This window comes from Puma concolor, chromosome B2 (genome assembly GCF_028749965.1).
Source record: "Puma concolor isolate L17-30 chromosome B2, mPumCon1.1.hap2, whole genome shotgun sequence".
NCBI classification, from domain to species: Eukaryota; Metazoa; Chordata; class Mammalia; order Carnivora; family Felidae; genus Puma; species Puma concolor.
In genome coordinates this window covers 36807561-36826983 of record NC_141671.1, presented here as the reverse complement: position 1 = coordinate 36826983, position 19423 = coordinate 36807561, and the positions used below count along the sequence as shown (strand labels likewise).

General features: G+C 43.4%; 1 protein-coding gene and 1 pseudogene across 5 annotated transcripts in view; one reads left to right on the top strand and one right to left on the bottom strand.

The window, feature by feature from the left end:
* Positions 1–18319, bottom strand: part of CMTR1 (cap methyltransferase 1) — a 50433-nt gene extending 32114 nt beyond the window's left edge. Inside the window, exons 1-6 of one of the 5 annotated variants that reach the window (XM_086706736.1) lie at positions 18090–18319; positions 15983–16120; positions 6205–6356; positions 4481–4639; positions 1477–1569; positions 1–72 (exon numbers count right to left, since the gene is read on the bottom strand). In XM_086706736.1, the coding sequence (XP_086562862.1) occupies positions 1–72; positions 1477–1569; positions 4481–4639; positions 6205–6356; positions 15983–16115 (609 nt within the window). In that variant the 5' untranslated portion in view covers positions 16116–16120; positions 18090–18319. Of the gene's footprint in view, positions 73–1476; positions 1570–4480; positions 4640–6204; positions 6357–15982; positions 16131–18089 lie in introns of those variants that run through there. The other 4 variants (XM_086706737.1, XM_086706735.1, XM_025925465.2 and 1 more) reach the window with 4 other exon arrangements.
* Positions 9634–10097, top strand: LOC112862187 (cytochrome c oxidase subunit 6A1, mitochondrial pseudogene; annotated as a pseudogene).
* Positions 18320–19423: the final 1104 nt, after the last annotated feature.

Sequence of the window (19423 nt, the reverse complement as noted above, 5' to 3'; positions counted from 1 at the left end):
CTTACACTGCAACACACTGTGAAGCAGCTCTTCCCCACAAAACTCTGTCTCATCTTCAATAATCATCTTTCTCTACAGAAAGAAGAAAACAATCAATAACGACCACGTGTGACTGCATTTAGGGGAATGAATGGAGAAACGAGGGTTCCAAGTGAGTAGAGCAAGAAGGGGCTTGAGTGCCTGCCAAGGAACATCAATCCCTGGGGGGAGGGAAAGAGAAACCTTAAATCCCTCTGGCTACACTCCAGATGGCTGTGAGATGAAGCAGCCCCCTGGGTGCTCTGACTAGAGCACCATATGGATATAAGACTCATGAACGCTGAGGCTGAGAAAAGCAAACAGGAAGGAAACGTTCAAGCTGTCTGCCCCCAGAGCATGGAGGCAGACGGATGGGGACCGCCCTAAATGACAGAAGCCTGTTCTTCCTTCAACCAGGAAGCCTCCTGATCGATGATGGGTACAAAGGTAGGACACCAGGCACCAGGTAGGAGCTGGTAGCATCAGAGAAGACAAGGGTTCAAGAGACCTTCACGTGGGTGTCAAATCCAACCTCAGGTCTGAGTGAGGCTACCTCTAAACCAACGATGCTCAGACTTGGGTGTTCTCAGGTTTTACACACTTCAAAATCACTGAGGACCCCAAAGAGCTTTTGTTTATGTGGGGGATATATACGTATCAACATTAGAAATTAAAACCGAGAAAATGTTAAAATACCATTCAGTGTAAAAAAGCAATACATTGTGTTAACATAACATATTTATGAAAAGTAACTATATTTCCCCAAAAAACTTTTAATGAGTGGCACTATTTTCCATTTTTACAAATCTCTTAATATCTGGCTAGATTCTCCTCTCTACATTTACATTCAATTGGTTGTGGTGCAGCCTCTGGAAGACTCCCCTGGACACTTATGAGAGAATGAGTGAAAAGACAAGTAACCTTCCAGTACCATTATGAAAATAACCGTGACCCTGCAGAGCCCCTGAAAGGGTCTTGGAGATCCCCAGGGGGCCCTACACTTTGAGAACTGTTCTCCAGACCATACTGATTTGGTGGCTATCTACTTTATTCTTACAATTTTCCAGAAGGAGATTAAACAAATTCCCTCTGTAACAACTCCCTCATTATTTTCTGAGGACAGGGACGGTGTCTTTTCATCTACCTGGAACAGTGCCCAGCAGTGACCAGAATATACACAAATGTATAATCAGCTACTCGAAAAAGCATCCATGAGGAAGACAGAAGTTATGCATTTTGTGCTGCCTTGCAAGTTAAATGACTAGGAGAAAAAAACCTTGTCACATCTCCTAGGGGAATATCTGTAAAGCCCTTGACACACCATCTTGACACAGCTTTACTCTTGCCAGAATGGCAGATTTACATTTTTCTTAAACTATGAGTATACATACTAGACTCAAGGAGAAAAGTCAGGAGATAAGTGCCAATAATTCAGGGTGTATTTTCCTGAAATCCTACCTTTCCCACAACCATCCAATCACTCATTTCCTGAGTGTCAGGAATTTCAGTGGTACATTCTGGAAACCATGACACCTGCTCACAGGCACTGGGCTACAAACAAAAAAGAGGCAAGTAAGTCAAGTAAAACAACCCCTTAGGGCTATGCCCCAACTCATTAGGGTTTCCCCAAAACAATCAAAAGGGACTCAGACAGTCCAGGAAGGGTCCCTCCAGAAAGCTGAGACCAAATGCAGTGGTCAGACATGAGAACTGAGAGCCATGATGCTAAAGTTTAACTTCTGAAGGCCAGCAACAATTCTAGTTTGAATCTCTAGAAACTTCCCAAAACTTCAAAGTTTCTTTTATTTGTTCCAATGTTATTTCAAAAATACATACTATGGGCTAAGTACTCAGAATGCAGTTAAAAAGACATGGTCCTTGACCCAAGGGGCCTACAATCAGAGCAGTAGGGACACAGGGAAGTACACATAGGATATAAGTCTATGAAAAGGTAATTATACCAGGAAGACCCAATGGCAATGTGTCTCACCTCCTGATGCCTTTCAAAGTGTTATGAACAAATAAGATTCTTCACCTATTCATTCCAAAGCCGAAACTGGCACCTCAATGGTGTATTCTCTTAATTTTTCAATTACATTATACATTAGAAATATCTTCAGTCCTGTTTTTTTGTGTTTTTTTTAAGATTTTATTTATTTTTAAGTAATCTCTACACCCCACATCGGGCTTGAACTCACAACCCAAGATCAAGAGTCGCGTGCTCTGCTGACTGAGCCAGCCAGGCACCCCTCTGCGGTCCTTTTAAAAACTACTGATAGCTAGGCCCCACCCTCAGAGTATATAATTCTATCAGTCTGAAACAGAATCTGGTTCTAAGTACATTTTTTAGCTGTCCCCAAATGATTCTAATGTCCAACCAGGACTACATTCACTGGATTATAAAACCTAAACAGGTGGCTAACCTGCGTGGCAACACTACACATTGCCTCCCAAGCAAGTGTGGAGAAGAGACTCACCACTGCAAACTGAAGCAATGTGATTAAAGGCAATATTCCATGCTCTGAAAAGCATAAAATGGTAACGCAATGCAAGGTCATGAGAGCAAGCCAACCATCAACTAGAGAGAGAAAGTTTCAAAGAAAAGTTACTGAAGCCTTTTGTCAATGAATCTGGCAGTGAATCATGGCTTCCCCCCCTCCCCCCACCCCGGTCAAATCCATTTGTAAATGGTTATACATTATAAACTCTAGGGGGAAGAAAACTCACATACACTTGGCATGTCCTTTTGGAGAAAATAAGCAGACTCAATCTCCCCACAGAAGTGTGAACATGAAGGGCAAAAATGGACCACAAAGAGGACTTTGTCCGAAGGGTCAAACCTTGCATTCCACATTCCTGGGCTGCAGCAGGCACCAAGCAGTTTCTCTGCAGCAACTCCAGGATTGGACAGTCACCCCAAGGTAACCCAGATTCATCTACCTTAAAGAAGTGGACACCAATAGGCCAAACTCTTAAACAATAGGGCATCTCTTTTAAGAGAAAAACTGAATCACAGTAAGTGATAATTAGGACAGCCTTGCCTCAGAAAGGAATTTCAATATCCTGTGTCCATTAAAAACAGAGATCTTACAGGCAAATTTGAGATTCTGAGTTAAGTTAGTTCTAATTCTGCCTCACTAAGAGAATCAAATCAAGACTCTTTACTGGTTTTCATACAAATGAAGACATGGAAAGCACCAAGTATTTCTGAGGTAAAAACCTCTATCTAGCACCCAATTACAAATATTTACCCTATTCTGCACTGTCTCATCTGGTATTCTGCTGGTCTCGTCTCCTCACAATTACAAGGCAACACAGCAGGACCACCTCCAGAGACCATTAGCTCCTGACTTGTCAGCATCTTATTCTGAAGCCTTATTAGGCTTTTATCATGTGCAATTCACGAGAGTTCTTTCCTGAACTGGAATATCAGGGAGACAAAATATCAATTCTCCAGAGTTCAGAGCCACATGTGAAGCTCAACTACAGCAACTATGTAGAAAACTAGACATTTGTGTTCTATTTTCTCTAGTTTCAACTCCGTAATGGTAATATTTCATCATTATTTTTAGTTGCTTTTATCACATCTACTTCAAATCCTCTGTGAAATAAGATAGGACATAAATAAATGAATAAAAATAAAATCTCAACATCATCTGTGCCATGAAAAAGGACAGGAGTCTCTTTTGGTAGTTGGGGTTAGAACAACTGGTACCCAACCAGATAAGCAGACCAAACAGTAACTTATGGAGTATAAACAAACACCTACATAGGTAGAGATGGGGTGTAATAAACCCATAGAGGTGCAAGACCTTAGAGGGCATCTAATCCAGTCACTCACACAATGGGTAAACGGGTCCTCATTCAGTGCCTCTGAATCCTTTCAGCAGAGAGAGGGACCTCACTATCTCATGAGGTACCTTAACCACTAGTGGAAAGGTATACCTATTTATTAAAGTTCTTTGTGGGAGCGCGTGGGTGGCTCAAGTCGATTAAGCATCTGACTTCGGCTCAGGTCATGATCTCACAGCTTGTGAGTTCAAGCCCCGAGTAGGGCTCTGTGCTGACAGCTCAAAGCCTGGAACTTGCTTTGGATTCTGTGTCTCCCTCTCTCTCTGCCCCTCCCCACTCATTGTCTCTGTCTCCGTCTCTCTCTCTCTCTCTCTCTCTCAAAAAATAAACGTTAAAAAAAATTTTTTTAAGCTCTTTGTGAAGTCAAACTCTGTCTTCCAGCTTCTTCTACCCACCGGTAGAAAACAAACCCACATCCTATCATATCTCCCTCAGTATATCTCTTCTGTTTCCATTATGGACATCCCCAGTACAAGTCCACGTAAAAAAAACCAGTTCCAATCCCTCTGGTGACTTCCAAGCCTCTGGAGACTTCTAATTTGTTAATATGGCTACTTCAAGCCACGTATACAAATTAGCTTTCCTGTCTCCTCCTCCCCTCACCAGTTACCTCTGGCTCATCTCGCCAGTCCACATTCAGCTCTTGATCAAAACCTTGCAGGGTCAGACCCAGGCCTCTTCGACCTTTTTGATTAGAGGCCTCAACGATGTCCTTCCGACCCTGGCTGTATTTACCCAATCCTTCACCTTCCCTGAAGCCCATCTTGGCCTGAAAAAGAAATAAGATAGAGCATTTATATAAATAAACAGATAATAAGGGAGCACTTATATAAACAGACATTTACTTAGCCCCTATCACGTGTCAGACATTGTGCTAAGCTCTGAAAAAACATCAATGAGTAAGGCCTGAAGTTTTCCTTTAGGAAAGGCCTAATGAAGAAAATAAGCATAAAAAGTAACTGCAGTTTAACTGTGGGTCCAGTGGCTGTCTATTCTGGAGGTGAAAGTCTAGGGCAACCAGAAGTTGGATAAATGAGAAGGAACCTCATAGCTGTAATTAAAAGCACCAAGAGCACTTAACAAATCTCATTGGACATTTGCACAACTACCCTTCCAGCTAATTTGTCTGATTAACTGAAACGTAGCTCTAGAGTAGAGTTGATAAAGAGAACGTAATTCAAAATGGAAATGCTTCAAGCAGCAACTCTACCTTACTCTCAGCCACTCAAACAGCCTTACCAGGTAAAGACAATGAGGGCTTGCAGGAGCCCACTTAATCAAGATATTAACTGAAAAATCACTTCATGTAAAACTGAGGTATGGAAGGTACCATAAGATACTGGACAGGAATGTTTTTTAAATGTCACCATTGTCCATAAGCTCACACTAAACCCCTGAGTCACTGGGCCCAGTTATATGCCCCAAAATCAGAAACCCAAATCCCAAATCCAAGCACCCTTATCTAATAAAAGAACTCCAGTCCTAAGAAAACATAGTTCCTCCTTGAGGGTCTATATTCCCTTTGGAAGGAGCATTACCAACTCAAGAACTGGACAGAATTCCTACAGTAGCCACAAATCTCTCCCCAGGTCAAAAAGGCTGACTGAGCTACAAACCTCCCCACTGTCCACTTCCCCAAAGTTTGTGGCCCCCCAGACTAGAATCCGGACTATGACTTCAGAAGTTGCAGTTCTTACTCTTAAATGAATCCAAAAGAAAATGGAGGGGTTAACTATAATATTAATATTTCTAGTCAGAAAGCAAACTTGAATTTCCCTAACCTTTGTGCACTAACGTTTGATAAGGAAAGCAAGCAGGTCTTCCTGGTCGCTTTCCTTCTTCTGATATATCAATGGAGTATAGAAATTGGGAAGGAGAACCGGACCTTCTTTTCGAAATAATATAAAAGACTGTTCTGCTCCCACTTATTTTAGGCATCTGAGAGTGAGCAGGATTTTAGTCATTTCTCTTGAGATTACTCACTAGAGCAAAAATTCACAGCATGAAGCCTCTTTACCCATCCACACACATCTATGTGTAGGGAAGTATGTTCACATGTACTTACAATAAGCTTTCATTACTAGGGAGACCAAAGAGTGATCCAGCTCTGGACAGGACAGAAGAAGCAGGCTTGTGCAGCCACTTACCATGGATGATTCAAATGTGACAGATAGTTCTATTAAGAAGGAGGCCACACTCTCTCTACTAAATTTCAGTGGCTGAAAAGCAGAGGAAAAACTCATGCCTAGCTTTTCTTCTTTTCATACCAATACAATTTCCCTTCTCTTACTCTGCTGGTGGAGCTTTAGAAACCCAACCCGAGCACTGACATACCATAAGCTTCTGGGAGACACTATTATACATGGAATAGCGAGAAGAAGTTCCCTCCACAAGGGAGTCTGCTTTGAACGCATCGTCAAAAGAGTCAGAGCTGTGTTGCTTCCCCTCAGTCTCACTGTCGGACCCACTTAGGCTCGTGGTAGATGCTGGAAAAGAAGAAAAGAAACTGTTTAGGTGAGCTTATGGCACAAAGTATCCTCTAGAAGTCCAGGTTTCATTTATTCAACTAGTGTTCAGTTTATGCATCGCACACATAAAGTTCATTAAATGACCCAGGGTCAGACGTATTCTCTACCTCTTACTATGTTAATGTGAGCAAGTCACTCAAAGTTCCTAATAGTACTTGACACACGTTGGGAGCTCAGAAATAACAGGTGTCCTTTCCCATCCTTTCAATTTCTCCCCCACAAAACTGAGATGATAATACCTACCTCATGGGGTTGTATGAAAGTTAAATGAAACCAGTGTTTGGAAGTACACTGTCAAATATAAAATGTATTTATTGAAATTTTATTTGTTTATTATTTGAACATCAACTTCCAAACACTGATACCGAGCTCCATTTTCAACAATTTTATCATGGGACTAACAGTTTCTGATTGCTTAATCTCCTGGTTTCCTCTGTTTTCACAGTCCTTCAAACATATAGGTAAGAGGGCAGATCTACAGCACTGCCCCAGAGAAGAGGTAGAAGAAGAGCAAGGGAAAAGAGAAGGGTGGGAAGAAGGAAAAAGAGCAGGAAGGGGGAAAAGAAAGGAAGGACAGGGAAGAGGAAAGGTACTTATGCAGCAGCATCAACTAAGGCAAACAGCAGAGGAGCTACACCTAAATGCTTCAGGAGGAAGCTGGTGGCCTAAATAAGCTAAACCATTATCTTCATGGTCAACCACCTCGTTACCAAAGGACTCCAAATAAGACCCACCTTAGCAGCTGCCAGAAGTGGTCGGTTACCTGCGTCCTGGCTCAAAGTGGGATGACTCACACTCTATTCACTATGTCTGTCTGGCTCTTACCCTCTCTTTTATAGATACATGAATTTCTTAAATGGAAAGCGATTTCAACCTGATGTAATTTTATTCAGGTAGTTTCTCAGACAAACCCAGCCAAATTTGGAAATGGACCGTATCTCAAAAACTTATCAATTTCTGCATATTCCCATTGAAAATGGTATAAATTGCATGGGGTGCCTGGGTGGCGCAGTCGGTTAAGCGTCCGACTTCAGCCAGGTCACGATCTCGCGGTCCGTGAGTTCGAGCCCCGCGTCGGGCTCTGGGCTGATAGCTCAGAGCCTGGAGCCTGTTTCCGATTCTGTGTCTCCCTCTCTCTCTGCCCCTCCCCCGTTCATGCTATGTCTCTCTCTGTCCCAAAAATAAATAAACGTTGAAAAAAAAAAAAAAACAAGAAAATGGTATAAATTGCAAGCCAGGAAGAATGCAAGACAGAAAATGAGGGTGGTGGTGTCTAATCTCATCCCAAGGCTTGAGGTGTTGTACAGTGCTCAACGGTATACACATTTCATTAATAAGTAACTGTACTTATTTAAGAATAAAATAAAAAAATTTTTTTCCAGTTTACATGTATTATGCTTTCAAACATATACTAGTTGTTAGACTAGAAATGCTTGTTACTTAGACCTAAATATTAATAATACGAACTTTTAGGTATTTCTTTTGGTCTAGGAGCATGGTGAAAAAAGTTAAGGGAACACTGAGGGTGCCAAGAATCAAAAAAAAAAAAAACAAAAACAACAAAAAAAAAACACTTGGGAGTCTCTGCTCTATGTACTGAAATGAACAGATCACCAGGACATACTGTCAAATGAGTAACAGAAGAGCTAGACCATATGCATGACACATGGCATCCTAAGTCTATACTAAAGAGAAAATAAGAATATATATTTATATTTCTTGTAATTGCACAAAGAGCTTTTGGAAGGAAAGATGTACAAAAAGACCAATAAAAGTGATTATCCACATATGCGGAGTTGAGGCATGGAGACAGAATGCCAAAATGATTACTTGGAACAAGTGAAAGACATGACATTTGATTTACATTTTATATCACTGGAGTTTATACTTACTATCTTTTTATATTTTTGATTTATGAACCATGTGAATATATTACCTATTAAAATTTAAAATAAATGTGAAAAAGAAAGTGACTGACACAATTCTCTTAAGGAAGAAAGGAAGTCCCGGAGAAGAGATGCGGAGTCAAAGCCTGGCTGCTTGTTAAGGAAAGGCACTCGGGTAAATCAATTCTTCAAAAACCCAAGATGGTCACTATTCAGGTATTCGTAACTTGCAATGACGTCATAATTCTAAAGCCTATCTGCACTGATCCGCCCACTTCCCCATGAGAACACAAATTCACTAAGGGTGAACATTTGAGAAGAGCCAAGCCTTCCTCCAGCACCCCAGGCCTGATTCTCCCTCCCACCGCGCCCCAGCAGCAGCAGCAGCAGCAGCACTATCAGCCCAGCACTCATCACAAATACTAGGACAGGGTCACTCCCAGAGAGCAAGAACTGTGTCACACTCCACATCCCATCTCCAACACCTGGACTGAATCTTTCCATTTAACAAAAATTAAGTACTCACTGCAGTGAATTTAAAAAAAAATTTTAAGCCTTGATTTATGGTCTTAATGTATTAACTACGAATACATTTGTCTATAGAATGAGACATGTACAAAGTAATCTAGAAATTGCAACATAAATTTTCCCTTCAATAGTTTCATATAGAGGAGAAAACTTGAAAATAGTAATACCCACGGGACAAAATGTACAGTATTGCCAAGAATGGCTTCATGTCTCACTTAGGTACATTTAACTTTGTTTTACTGTTAAAACTCTGACAAAGATGGTTTTTAAAAAAGCTGCTTTACGACCTAATGCCATAAAAATTGTTTAAATTAAGTCTTTAAACTTTTTTTTTAAAAAAGGTTAAGTAAGGGGCGCCTGGGTGGCGCAGTCGGTTAAGCGTCCGACTTCAGCCAGGTCACGATCTCGCGGTCCGGGAGTTCGAGCCCCGCGTCGGGCTCTGGGCTGATGGCTCAGAGCCTGGAGCCTGTTTCCGATTCTGTGTCTCCCTCTCTCTCTGCCCCTCCCCTGTTCATGCTCTGTCTCTCTCTGTCCCAAAAATAAATAAATGTTGAAAAAAAAAAATTAAAAAAAAAATAAATAAAAAGGTTAAGTAAGAACAAAAAGTTTAAGCATGAGTGTGAAATGCCTATACCTTAACAGAGAATTGGGCCTTCCTTGGACTATTACTTAACAAAGCCCATTCCCCCACCACTCCCACCAGTAGGCTGAAATAGGACATGTGTCAGATCTGTCAGAAAACAAAACACTGGTATTGTTTAATTGATCAGACAACCACTCTGGTTCAGAACCTGTTCTATAAAAGGTCCATGCTATATATAATGGGGCACTCCCCTAAAGTAATAACTCTACCCTCAGAGTTTAAAAATCAGATAGCTAAGGTCCTGGTTGAAAATGGTGGCAGCAGCTGGGTACGGGTTTCTAGGCCACTGGGTTGGTCCAGGGCACAACTGGGGTGGTCCATGTCAGATGGCACACATGGCAAGGAGGGCTCAGCCTGCACGTGTAAGGCCCTCACCCACTCTGTAGGGCTCCCCAGTGTGGAGGTGAGCATGCTGAACATCTTCCTGAAGTCATATCATGGAGAGCACGAGAGATGGGGAGTTCATCACCTACCCCCATTTCCACATCAGGTCCAAGCCCCTTCCGTGGGGAGATGGTAATCATACTCTATTCCATAACTCTCACATGAATTCACTTCCCACTAGCTATGAGGATGAATAAAGAGAACGTGGGCCACTGCCCCGTGGGGACCACAGCACTGGTTTAGACCATGACTCAACACAAGGACCAGAAAAGTATATAGGACCTTAAGCCCACCTTCCTTACTTGTATCAGATGATGACTGGTACACTGATCTTGAGTCCCTTTGTTTATGGCAGGAGATGGCTTAAATAAATAACTTAGACTGGTCCATGAAAAAAAAAATTTAATAATAATAAATAAAAATCAGATAACTAAATATGCATTTCTTTTCTTTCAAGGATATAGCATTTTGCAAAATAAAGAAAAGTCCTATGAACATGTTTGAAAAAAATAGAATAAACTTAAAACCAACATTCTGGTTCCTAAGCAGTTAGCAAGGAGAAATTTTGGTTGAGAACATCCTATATGAGAGGTTATCAAATCTACCCTTTCCTCTTAAGGTTTCTCCAATTCTCTCAAAAAGGAACTGACTTGCTTACACAGACCAATGCAGCACATGTCACAGAGTGCCAGAGAATGCCACTCAGAAGGAAAGACCCAGAACAATGAGTAACCATGGAAACTGTGAGGTGAGGTTATATTTATTTTCTGTTTTGCACTTGTCTACATTTTCTGTGTGAGAAATAATATATTCATTAGAGGGCGCCTGAGTGGCTCAGTTGTTAAGCATCTGACTTCGGCTCAGGTCATGATCTCACAGTTCGTGAGTTCGAGTCCCACATCGGGTGAGCGTGAGCCCTGCTTGAGGTGAACACGAGCCCCGCTTTGGGTAAAAAAAAAAAAAAAAAAAAAAGTCCTGCCTCTCTCTCTCTCTCTCCTCTCGTGGGATATTTTCTCTCTCTCCCCCCACCAAGCCCTGCCTCTGCCCCTCCCTCACTGGCACACACACACTCTCTCTCAAAAAAAAAAAGAAAACAAGAATACATTTGAGTTAAAAAAAATAATAAAATAAAGCTATAAAGAAATAAAGTACCATTCCACACCTTGAGAAAAAGCCAGTTCCTTTTTAGACCAATCTTCAGACGGCAGCAAGATCTAAAGAGGAAGACCTCTCGAGTGGCTCAAGACTAACCCTGGGTTTCTCACCTATTCTCTCACATAGAGGAAACAGATACACTCTATAGCACAGTGCCCACATACTAAAGAATTGTGCTTCCAAAGGTGAAATTCTCTTTACTCAACTGTTTCCATGCCTTCAACCTGTACCAAATGATACAGAAAGAGGTGGTATGTGGGCAGGTCCCTAAGCACAGCCCTTAAGTTTCTTTCTGTGTAGCCCAGAGATTCAGAGTCCTGACTAACCAGAAGCTACAATGTTAAATCAGTTACTACTCCGTTCACCAGCTCTCTGGGGATTCATAGGCCTACCTACGACAAGTTAGGAAAACCTGGTATCCTCACCAAAGGAGAGTGTGCCCTTGGTCTAGCTCCAGTTAGAGTTGCAGGCTCTCAGGTTTGCTTGAGGACCCATCTGTGGTCACTCATCAATGGTATGAATATCATTCCTGGGCATGCAGGGCACACACCACCCTCAAATCGCAAAGAGAAATCTCTTGTCTTTTTTGTCTTCATAACATTCTTGGACCAAAATGACAGGGAGAACCAAATTTGAGTGGAAGGCTTATCAGGCAAATCAGCGGTGACTCTGGTGCAAACTACCAGCACCAGATTCTGGCACAAATTACCTTTCCACTCCGTTCCTCTTCCTTAGGCGTTACCTAGCATGCAGCTGTCTACATGGTTCTGAGAGTGAGGTTAACGGGAGCTAAAATATCACCTTACTAGGCATTTGTGAGATCAAGAAGTGTCTTGGATAAGCCTTATTTCTTTTATTTCATGCAGTATTTGAAGCCAACTCTTAGCCTGCCATGATTTAAGACAAAGTTGCCTGGATCAATCCTGATGTCCACAGACTGCCACAGTCACTACCCATTTTACCCCTGGGCCTTTGGGGCCACTCTCTTCAGATGAAAAGGAGACAACTGTCATTGCTGCAGCAGTAACTAAAGAGGAGATTTAGCCTCCCAAGACTGATAAGAATTTAGCAAACACTGGGCAGACAATTTTGTAATGAAGATATAAATTAACAGGAGTAATAAGGTCAGTCTATTAAAATGATTAGTTTCATTAAGAACTTGCCAAAGCTGGGTGGCACTCCCATTTACCTCCCCAGGAGCTCCCCTTCTAAAACCTAGCAGAGAGCCCAAAACATTATTTAGAGTTTTCATTTAAGAATTCTTCTCTACCTGATAGAAATCATTACTCTTAAGTCATTTTAAAGAAGAAAAGTTCAAAATTTTTCACATAGCAATACAACAGTAGGGCAGAATTTTTTACATGGCAATAGAACAGTAGGGCAAACAAGCCAAGATTAAAAGTGAGAGTGACAACACATATAGAGAGGCAGCTCCAACCACTAACGGCCAAGGTGAGCAGCACACAGATACAGAAGAATAAATTATGGATTTTAATAAATATCGCATCCTGCCTAACAACTGCTTTGGAATACACTCACTCCTGTTTAAAGACTCAATTTCTCCTTCATGCCAGACAAATGGTAACTCGTTAGAGCAATTTAAGCAGATACCGATAAAGGAAGTTTTTGATTAAGGTCATGAATCTGGGCTGACAGGAAAGCGATGGTGTTTCAGGGAAAATAGCCTATTTAGGGAAGAATTAAACCTGGTGGAGGGGAAGACGCTACTAGTGTGGTGCCAGCAAAAGGGCCTGGCAACATCCAAAGCAACACGCTGTGGGAGGGCCAGGAGCCCGCACTGGATACACACACAGCTAAAGAGAAAAGGAAACTGTCTTGGAGCCTAGACCACATTTTCCCTGAGAGAAACAACGAAAAAGAACAAAATGACCTCCACCTGCCTCTTCTTACTTCAAAAGGTTGTTACTTAATAGCAAATTTCCAAGAGTTTATTTAGGCTTAAAAATCCTTCAAAGTCCTCTTAAAATACTCAAAAGCGGGGCACCTGGGTGGCTCAGCTGGTTGAGCGTCCGTCTTCAGCTCAGGTCATGATCTCGAGGTTAGGGAGTTCGAGCCCCATGTCAGGCTCTGTGCTGACAGCTCAGAGCCTGGAGCCGGCTTTGGATTCTGTGTCTCAGTCTCTCTCTGCCCCTCCCCTGCTCACACTCTGTCTCTCTCCCTCTTTCAAAAATGAATAAACTTAACAAAACAAAACTCAAAAGAACACATGATGCCACAGAGGCCATTACAGTAACATCCCTTTTTACCTTTACTCTGGTCAAATGTCAATCTCTGACCAGGCAATGCAGTTACCTTGTCAATAAAGTAAAATAAACACACTGATTAAACTAAATAGATCTATTAATGAGTCATTGCACTGAAGTGGCAGACAAAGCACAAATAAAGACAGAAAGCACAAGAAAGCACAGAAAGACAAAAACAGTAACTAGTATTTTTTGTTTGTCTATTTGTACTCCCTAAAGAGCATTTTTCACTCATCTGTTCAACAGTATGTTCAGGTAGAAGTGGTTGAAGCAAAAGGAAACACATTTGCTTTAATGCAATGACCTCACTAGGAAAGCTGTATATAAACCTCAGCAAATGTAGTTTCTGGAAAGACAGTAAACTACCAGGGCACACCGTCCAGGGGACACCTAAGAAAAGCCAATACAGAACAGAAATGATATAAATGCTAAGTACTTAATGAAATGATCTTCTACAGAATGGAGGAGGATAGGCAAAATGAAAGAGGTGAAGCATTTTAAGCTTCTTGGAAAAGATGCTACTGGTACTTCTATCAATTCTATTCGGTGAATATTTATTAAGCATTTATTCCATGCGGGAGGTGGGGTGGGGGCAGCACAGAAAGCAATCTTGCTGATGAAGACACCAGACTCCAGCCCTCAGTTTTTGTGACGTGGAGCTGCCCCTTCTTAAAATAAGCTAAACCAGGGAAATCTCACAATGTTTCTTTGCCTCTGCCTCCCGCCTCATTTCCTGAAAAATGAAAAGGACCAAATGGCCTACTGCCAGACACATACAAGGTACTGGCCACATCTAGACTTCCATTCTGTACACACAACAGCAATAGTCAATCCTAACTGAATCATATGGCGCTACTTCCAGAAAAGGTTAAAGCTATTTGGTGCAATTAAGGGGGATGCAGGGGGGAGTTGGGTAATCTCAATTCAGTCCATTTTAAAAGCCTGAAATTTAAATCAGATTGGTTCCCTTATAAGATCCTTAACCATGTACCTTCCTCTACCTGGGCGTTGCCCTCTCCTTACCTCAAAGAGATGTCCCCCGAGAACCGCTTAGACCTAAATACTGCCAGCACCTGAGCACATCTGAGAAATGTGAAAAGCGTTTGAGAAACTGTGAAAGCACAGATGTGCTTTCCCTTCTTCTCTTGTAGGCCATCTCTCCCAATAACCCAGAGTTCTAGCTAAGGAGACTCTACTTTCACCAAGCTGCTCAAATCCCAGGTGAAAAGCAAAACTCCCTTTCTTCAACAATCCCTAGAACCAATGCACCCAGTATGTTTTTGCCTTCCCACTTAATAACCTCAATTACATACAGCCTTTCTCAACTACCTGGAATGGAAGCTACTATGACAACTTTAAAGGCAAACGTATCTCCATACACAAGGTTATGAGTCTCTTATTCAACCGGGACCACAGCTGCACCAAATGCTTCAGCTCTACTGCCAGTCAAGCTTCTCCTCTCGGAACCAGCTTCTCAGCACAACCGATGAGTAACTGTCCTTCAATTAGTCTACCACTTGTAAACTGTATTTCCTACCACTCTCAAAGGATGCTTCACACCCTTTCAGTCACCAATCTGTCACCAAATTTCATTCTAATTTACCAGTGATCCAGCAAAGGATCCAAAATCCAAGATGACTGGTAGACTCGACTGACTAGTGTCCCTCCAAAAAGCTATATCCACTCAGCACCTGGGAATGTGAGATTTGGAAATATGGTCTTTGCAGATGCAATCAAATTAAAATGAGGTCATACTAGATTAGGGTGGGCCCTGATCCAATGACTGATGTCGTTATAAAGGAAAATTTGCACACAGACACACACAGAGGGAAGTCAGAGGCAGACTGGAGTTATGCTGCTATAAGCCAAGAACACCAAGGACTGCCAGCAACTACCAGAAGCTAGAAGAGGCAAGGAAGGATTCTTCCCAAGAGACTTAGGAGGGAGCACAGCCCTGCCGACACCTTGATTTCAGACATGGAGCCTCCAGAACTATGGAGAATAAATTTGTTGTTTTAAGCCACCCAGTATGTGGTAATTTGTTACAGTAGCCCTAGGAAATACAGCTGGCAAGTCAAGGTAAATGTAAGTGGAACTACTTCTAATTGCTTGGTATCTGAGGCAAGCTCGTAGGCACCTTACAATTTCTCACAGAAAGTTACCTATGGAAACTGTGAATGTCCATAACCCTAAAAAACAGGCAAAGCAAATGTCAGTTTCAACCAGATCAGTGAAATCTTTTGAGTTTAACGTCAATAGTGAGCACAGGATGCTCCAATTCATTTAGGTGTTTCTGGTCACACATGCTGAGGGAATTGAGAAAACAGAATACAAAAACCTGAGGGGAATTAGGCCAGATCACTGCAGCAAAGAGCCCATCCCCTGTGAAAGAGCCCCAGGATCATTAACAGCAATTAAGAGCACAGGGCACTCAATGCTCACCACTACTTCCAACAGGTTTAAGGCAGCAAAAGAGTGCCACCTGCTGAAAGGCCAGCAGCAGAACTAAGGCACTACTGTCAAAATTCCAATTTTTTAATTTAAAACAAGTTGCCCATTCCTAGTAGAAGAATGACAGAAGCAAGAGAAGCTATAGCCAACAACTCTCTGTAGAACTTGCCTAATTTCCCTCAAGGGGCAGTGGACTGTGTTCTGCCCAATTCAGGCACCAGGGATTCAAATAACCAGATGGCCAGTGGCCTCACATCACATGGGCAAGCATACCTTTTGCTGCGTGATTGACAGAAGAGGGAGGTTCGTCATCAGACGTAGAGCTGAGGTTCAGGGCAAGCTCTGCAACTCTTTTCTTCTGTTTCTTGATAGGGGCAGTGCATTCTGGATCATTTCTCCTCCTCATTGTTACTGCAACCATAAATCCAGATAGTCAGCTGCCTTTGTCAGAGCCACTAGGATCAGAGCAGGGATTCCAAGGTAAAAGTCATCAATGGAATGGGATTCAGCAATTCCAAATAGCTTCTAGTGCCAGCACTTGAATAGCCTCTTCCTCAAATTGAAGTCCAGGAAGGATGCTAGCCAAGCTCGTCTTCAATAATAGCAGTTAATTTTACTGGATAATGTGTGGTGCTTACAGACCCAGAGGCCTCAGGGAAAGGGTGTCAGATACCAAAAAGTCATGGATCAACTCCACAGGCCACAAGGAGGAAAAGAAAAAAAAAAGCCTTGGGAACTTATCATTCTATACTTTTCATACAACACTAGCCATGCATGACAACAGTGTAAACTGGACCTGATGAGTATCGACCACTCCAGAATGTGAAGGGACCACCCCAGAATGACTGCTCCATCACCATTATTATTTTAGCAAGACAATCAACGGATTACATAATATGATAAAAATACTGGCTTTGGTTTATTTCGGGATATTTGAAAGCATGGAAGAATTGGGAAAGTTTTTAATGAGTAAGGAATGGAAACAGTAGTTGACTCAGGACTGAGGAAACAGAAGAGTAGGAAAACTACTGAAACCAGAAGTAGCCACGTCATAGGACTCAGGTACAAAAATAATTTTAAGAACACGAACACACCTCCGTGAAAAGAGGATGGAAACAATCAGGCACCACATCACCATCACCCATGCCCATGTGTAGGCACAGGAGGTAAAGCATGAGGGGGAAAAAATGCGATGGAATGAAGTGATTATTACATCTAGAAACTTTAAGGAATGATCAAGTCAAAGAGCAAGCAAGAGTAGTAGTGAATACAGTGTGGTTTACACACAACTGTCTGTTAAGACTCCGAAAAGAGAAAGAACTCCAAACATAGGAGCCAACAGGTGGGTGACCAGCTGGGCTGCAATTCCTTGAGGAAGGGGAGGTGCAGAGGCACAAAATGGTCTTTTAACATGAATCACAGCAGGAAGAAAGCAATGAAATGCACAGATATCACTGATCCCTTCAATCTCACAAAACCTCGAATCACATGTTTCACTTCTCTCCAGCTCAAGGATGAGCCCATCCACCCAATGCATAATCTTATCCTCTTTAAGGAAGCAGCCTTTTACTAGGCACAGGCAGGGGTTATCCCAGGGAAGAAAAACGAGAGACACTGAACAAAGAGAAAGCAAGACCACGTTTCACTTTAAACCAGCGTCTTAAATGCCCCCAAAGGCCCGTAACAAAAGTAAAAGGGCCATCTGATTATTAGCGACTCTGAGAGATGGTAAGCAACTGGAATTCAACGTGGACTGCGTCGCGGTGGGTGCAAAAAAAGAATACATAGTTGTGTGAAAGGCAGGAGACACTGATGCTCCTCCCCAAACCATCTTAGATCTGGGCCTTCCAAATCATCTACTCCAGCGCTCTCATTTTCCACTGGAAAAAATCTGAGGCCTGAGAGGGGAAGGCCGCACACCTTAACCAGTGCCCTGCTCCAGTGACCGACACAGGCCAGAAGAATGTGCCCAGGCAGGGAACTTCTGCGTGGAAGGCAAGAGGTCTGGTTCTACCTGCTGCTCCCCCAAGGGATGGGTTCAAATCCCCTCTCCAGTCTTCGCTCCCGGGGTGTCGGTTTCGCACCGCCACCCCTATCCACTGAGGGAGGAGATGAGCTCCCATCTCTCCGAGCCAGTCTTTTCATTTGAAAACAACGTGTGTGAATGTGTGCGCAGAAACGTTTGTCAGCGGCAGCTCGGGCTGCGGGAGCTGGAAGAGCGGGTGGGGAGCGGGGGAGGGTGGGAAGGAGGAGGGGAGAGAGAAGGGGCGGCGAGGGTCACCACCGCCGGTGCGTGGCCGAGGCGGCGGTGGAGGGGAGAGGGATGCTGAGCCCGCGCGCCCGCCCGCTCGCTCCCCCCGGGCCGCGCGTCGGCACTCACGCTGAGGGGAGAGGGTGAGCTGCCTGGGAGCGGAGAGGGGGGGGTCAGGCCGCCGTTGCCGCCGCCTCCTCCACCAGGCCTGGCCCTGCCGCTGCCAGAGCCGCCGCCTCCTCCCTCAGTTTCGTTTCCCCCACAAGCCAGCCAGGTCCGCCGGCCGCGCTGTCGCGCTCGGGTCCCGCCCTGCGGGCTGCGCAGTTTGATGACGTCACGGGCAGCCCGCTCCTTCTCGCGGCCGGGTCCTGGCCCCGGGGAAGAAGACCCAGGTTAGGGCCCGCCCCACCCCCACCCAGGGCCTTCCAAGGCGCCTGCGCGGAAGAGCCTAGCGGGGAAGGATACGAAAGTAAAAGTAACCGAGGTACCTTCTCTTCCCGCTCTGGGGACGAGAAACAAATATAAAAATTGGGAGAGGGGCGCCTGGGTGGCGCAGTCGGTTAAGCGTCCGACTTCAGCCAGGTCACGATCTCGCGGTCTGTGAGTTCGAGCCCCGCGTCAGGCTCTGGGCTGATGGCTCAGAGCCTGGAGCCTGTTTCCGATTCTGTGTCTCCCTCTCTCTGCCCCTCCCCCGTTCATGCTCTGTCTCTCTCTGTCCCAAAAATAAATAAACGTTGAAAAAAAAAAATTAAAAAAAAAAAAAAAATTGGGAGAGCAGGTGTCGTCACATCACCTCATTTCACTTAATCTCATTGTCTTCAGTTTACAGATTAAGAACAAGTTGAGAAAGGTAAATGGTGAACTGGTTGAGGGCAGAAACCCAGTCTTCTTGTTCACTGCTGGCTGTATCCCCAACATCCAGCATATAGTATGTCCTAACCAGATGTTGAACGAAGGTCGGGAGGAAAGAAGGAATGCTGCCTATGGCATCTTACCATATGGACGCAGATGGTTTCCCATCCCAAACCCTCTTCCAGTTTTCTAGCCAATATGGCCAGAAGTGTGAACATCCTCACTCAATCACTTCACACCCATAAATTCTAATCTGACTTTATGTTCTGTAAACCTGCCCTTTTCCCAGTGAATGGCACCACCATTCATCCTGTTGATCCAACCAGAAATCTGAGATGGCCCATTTTCCTCATTCCCCAAGTCCTCCCAATATACACTTCATTGAGTTTACCTCCTAATTATGTCTCATATATATCCATTCTTCTCCATCCCCGTTGCCACAACCCATGCACTCACTTTCTCTAACCAAGATTAGTCCAATAATCTCCAAACCATTATCCCTGTCTCCATTGGTGATGCCTCTGGTGTAGATTTTTAAAAATTTATTCTGATCCTGTCACTACCTATCAATGGTTAAAACCCAGCAAGGACTTCCTATTTCACTTAGGTTG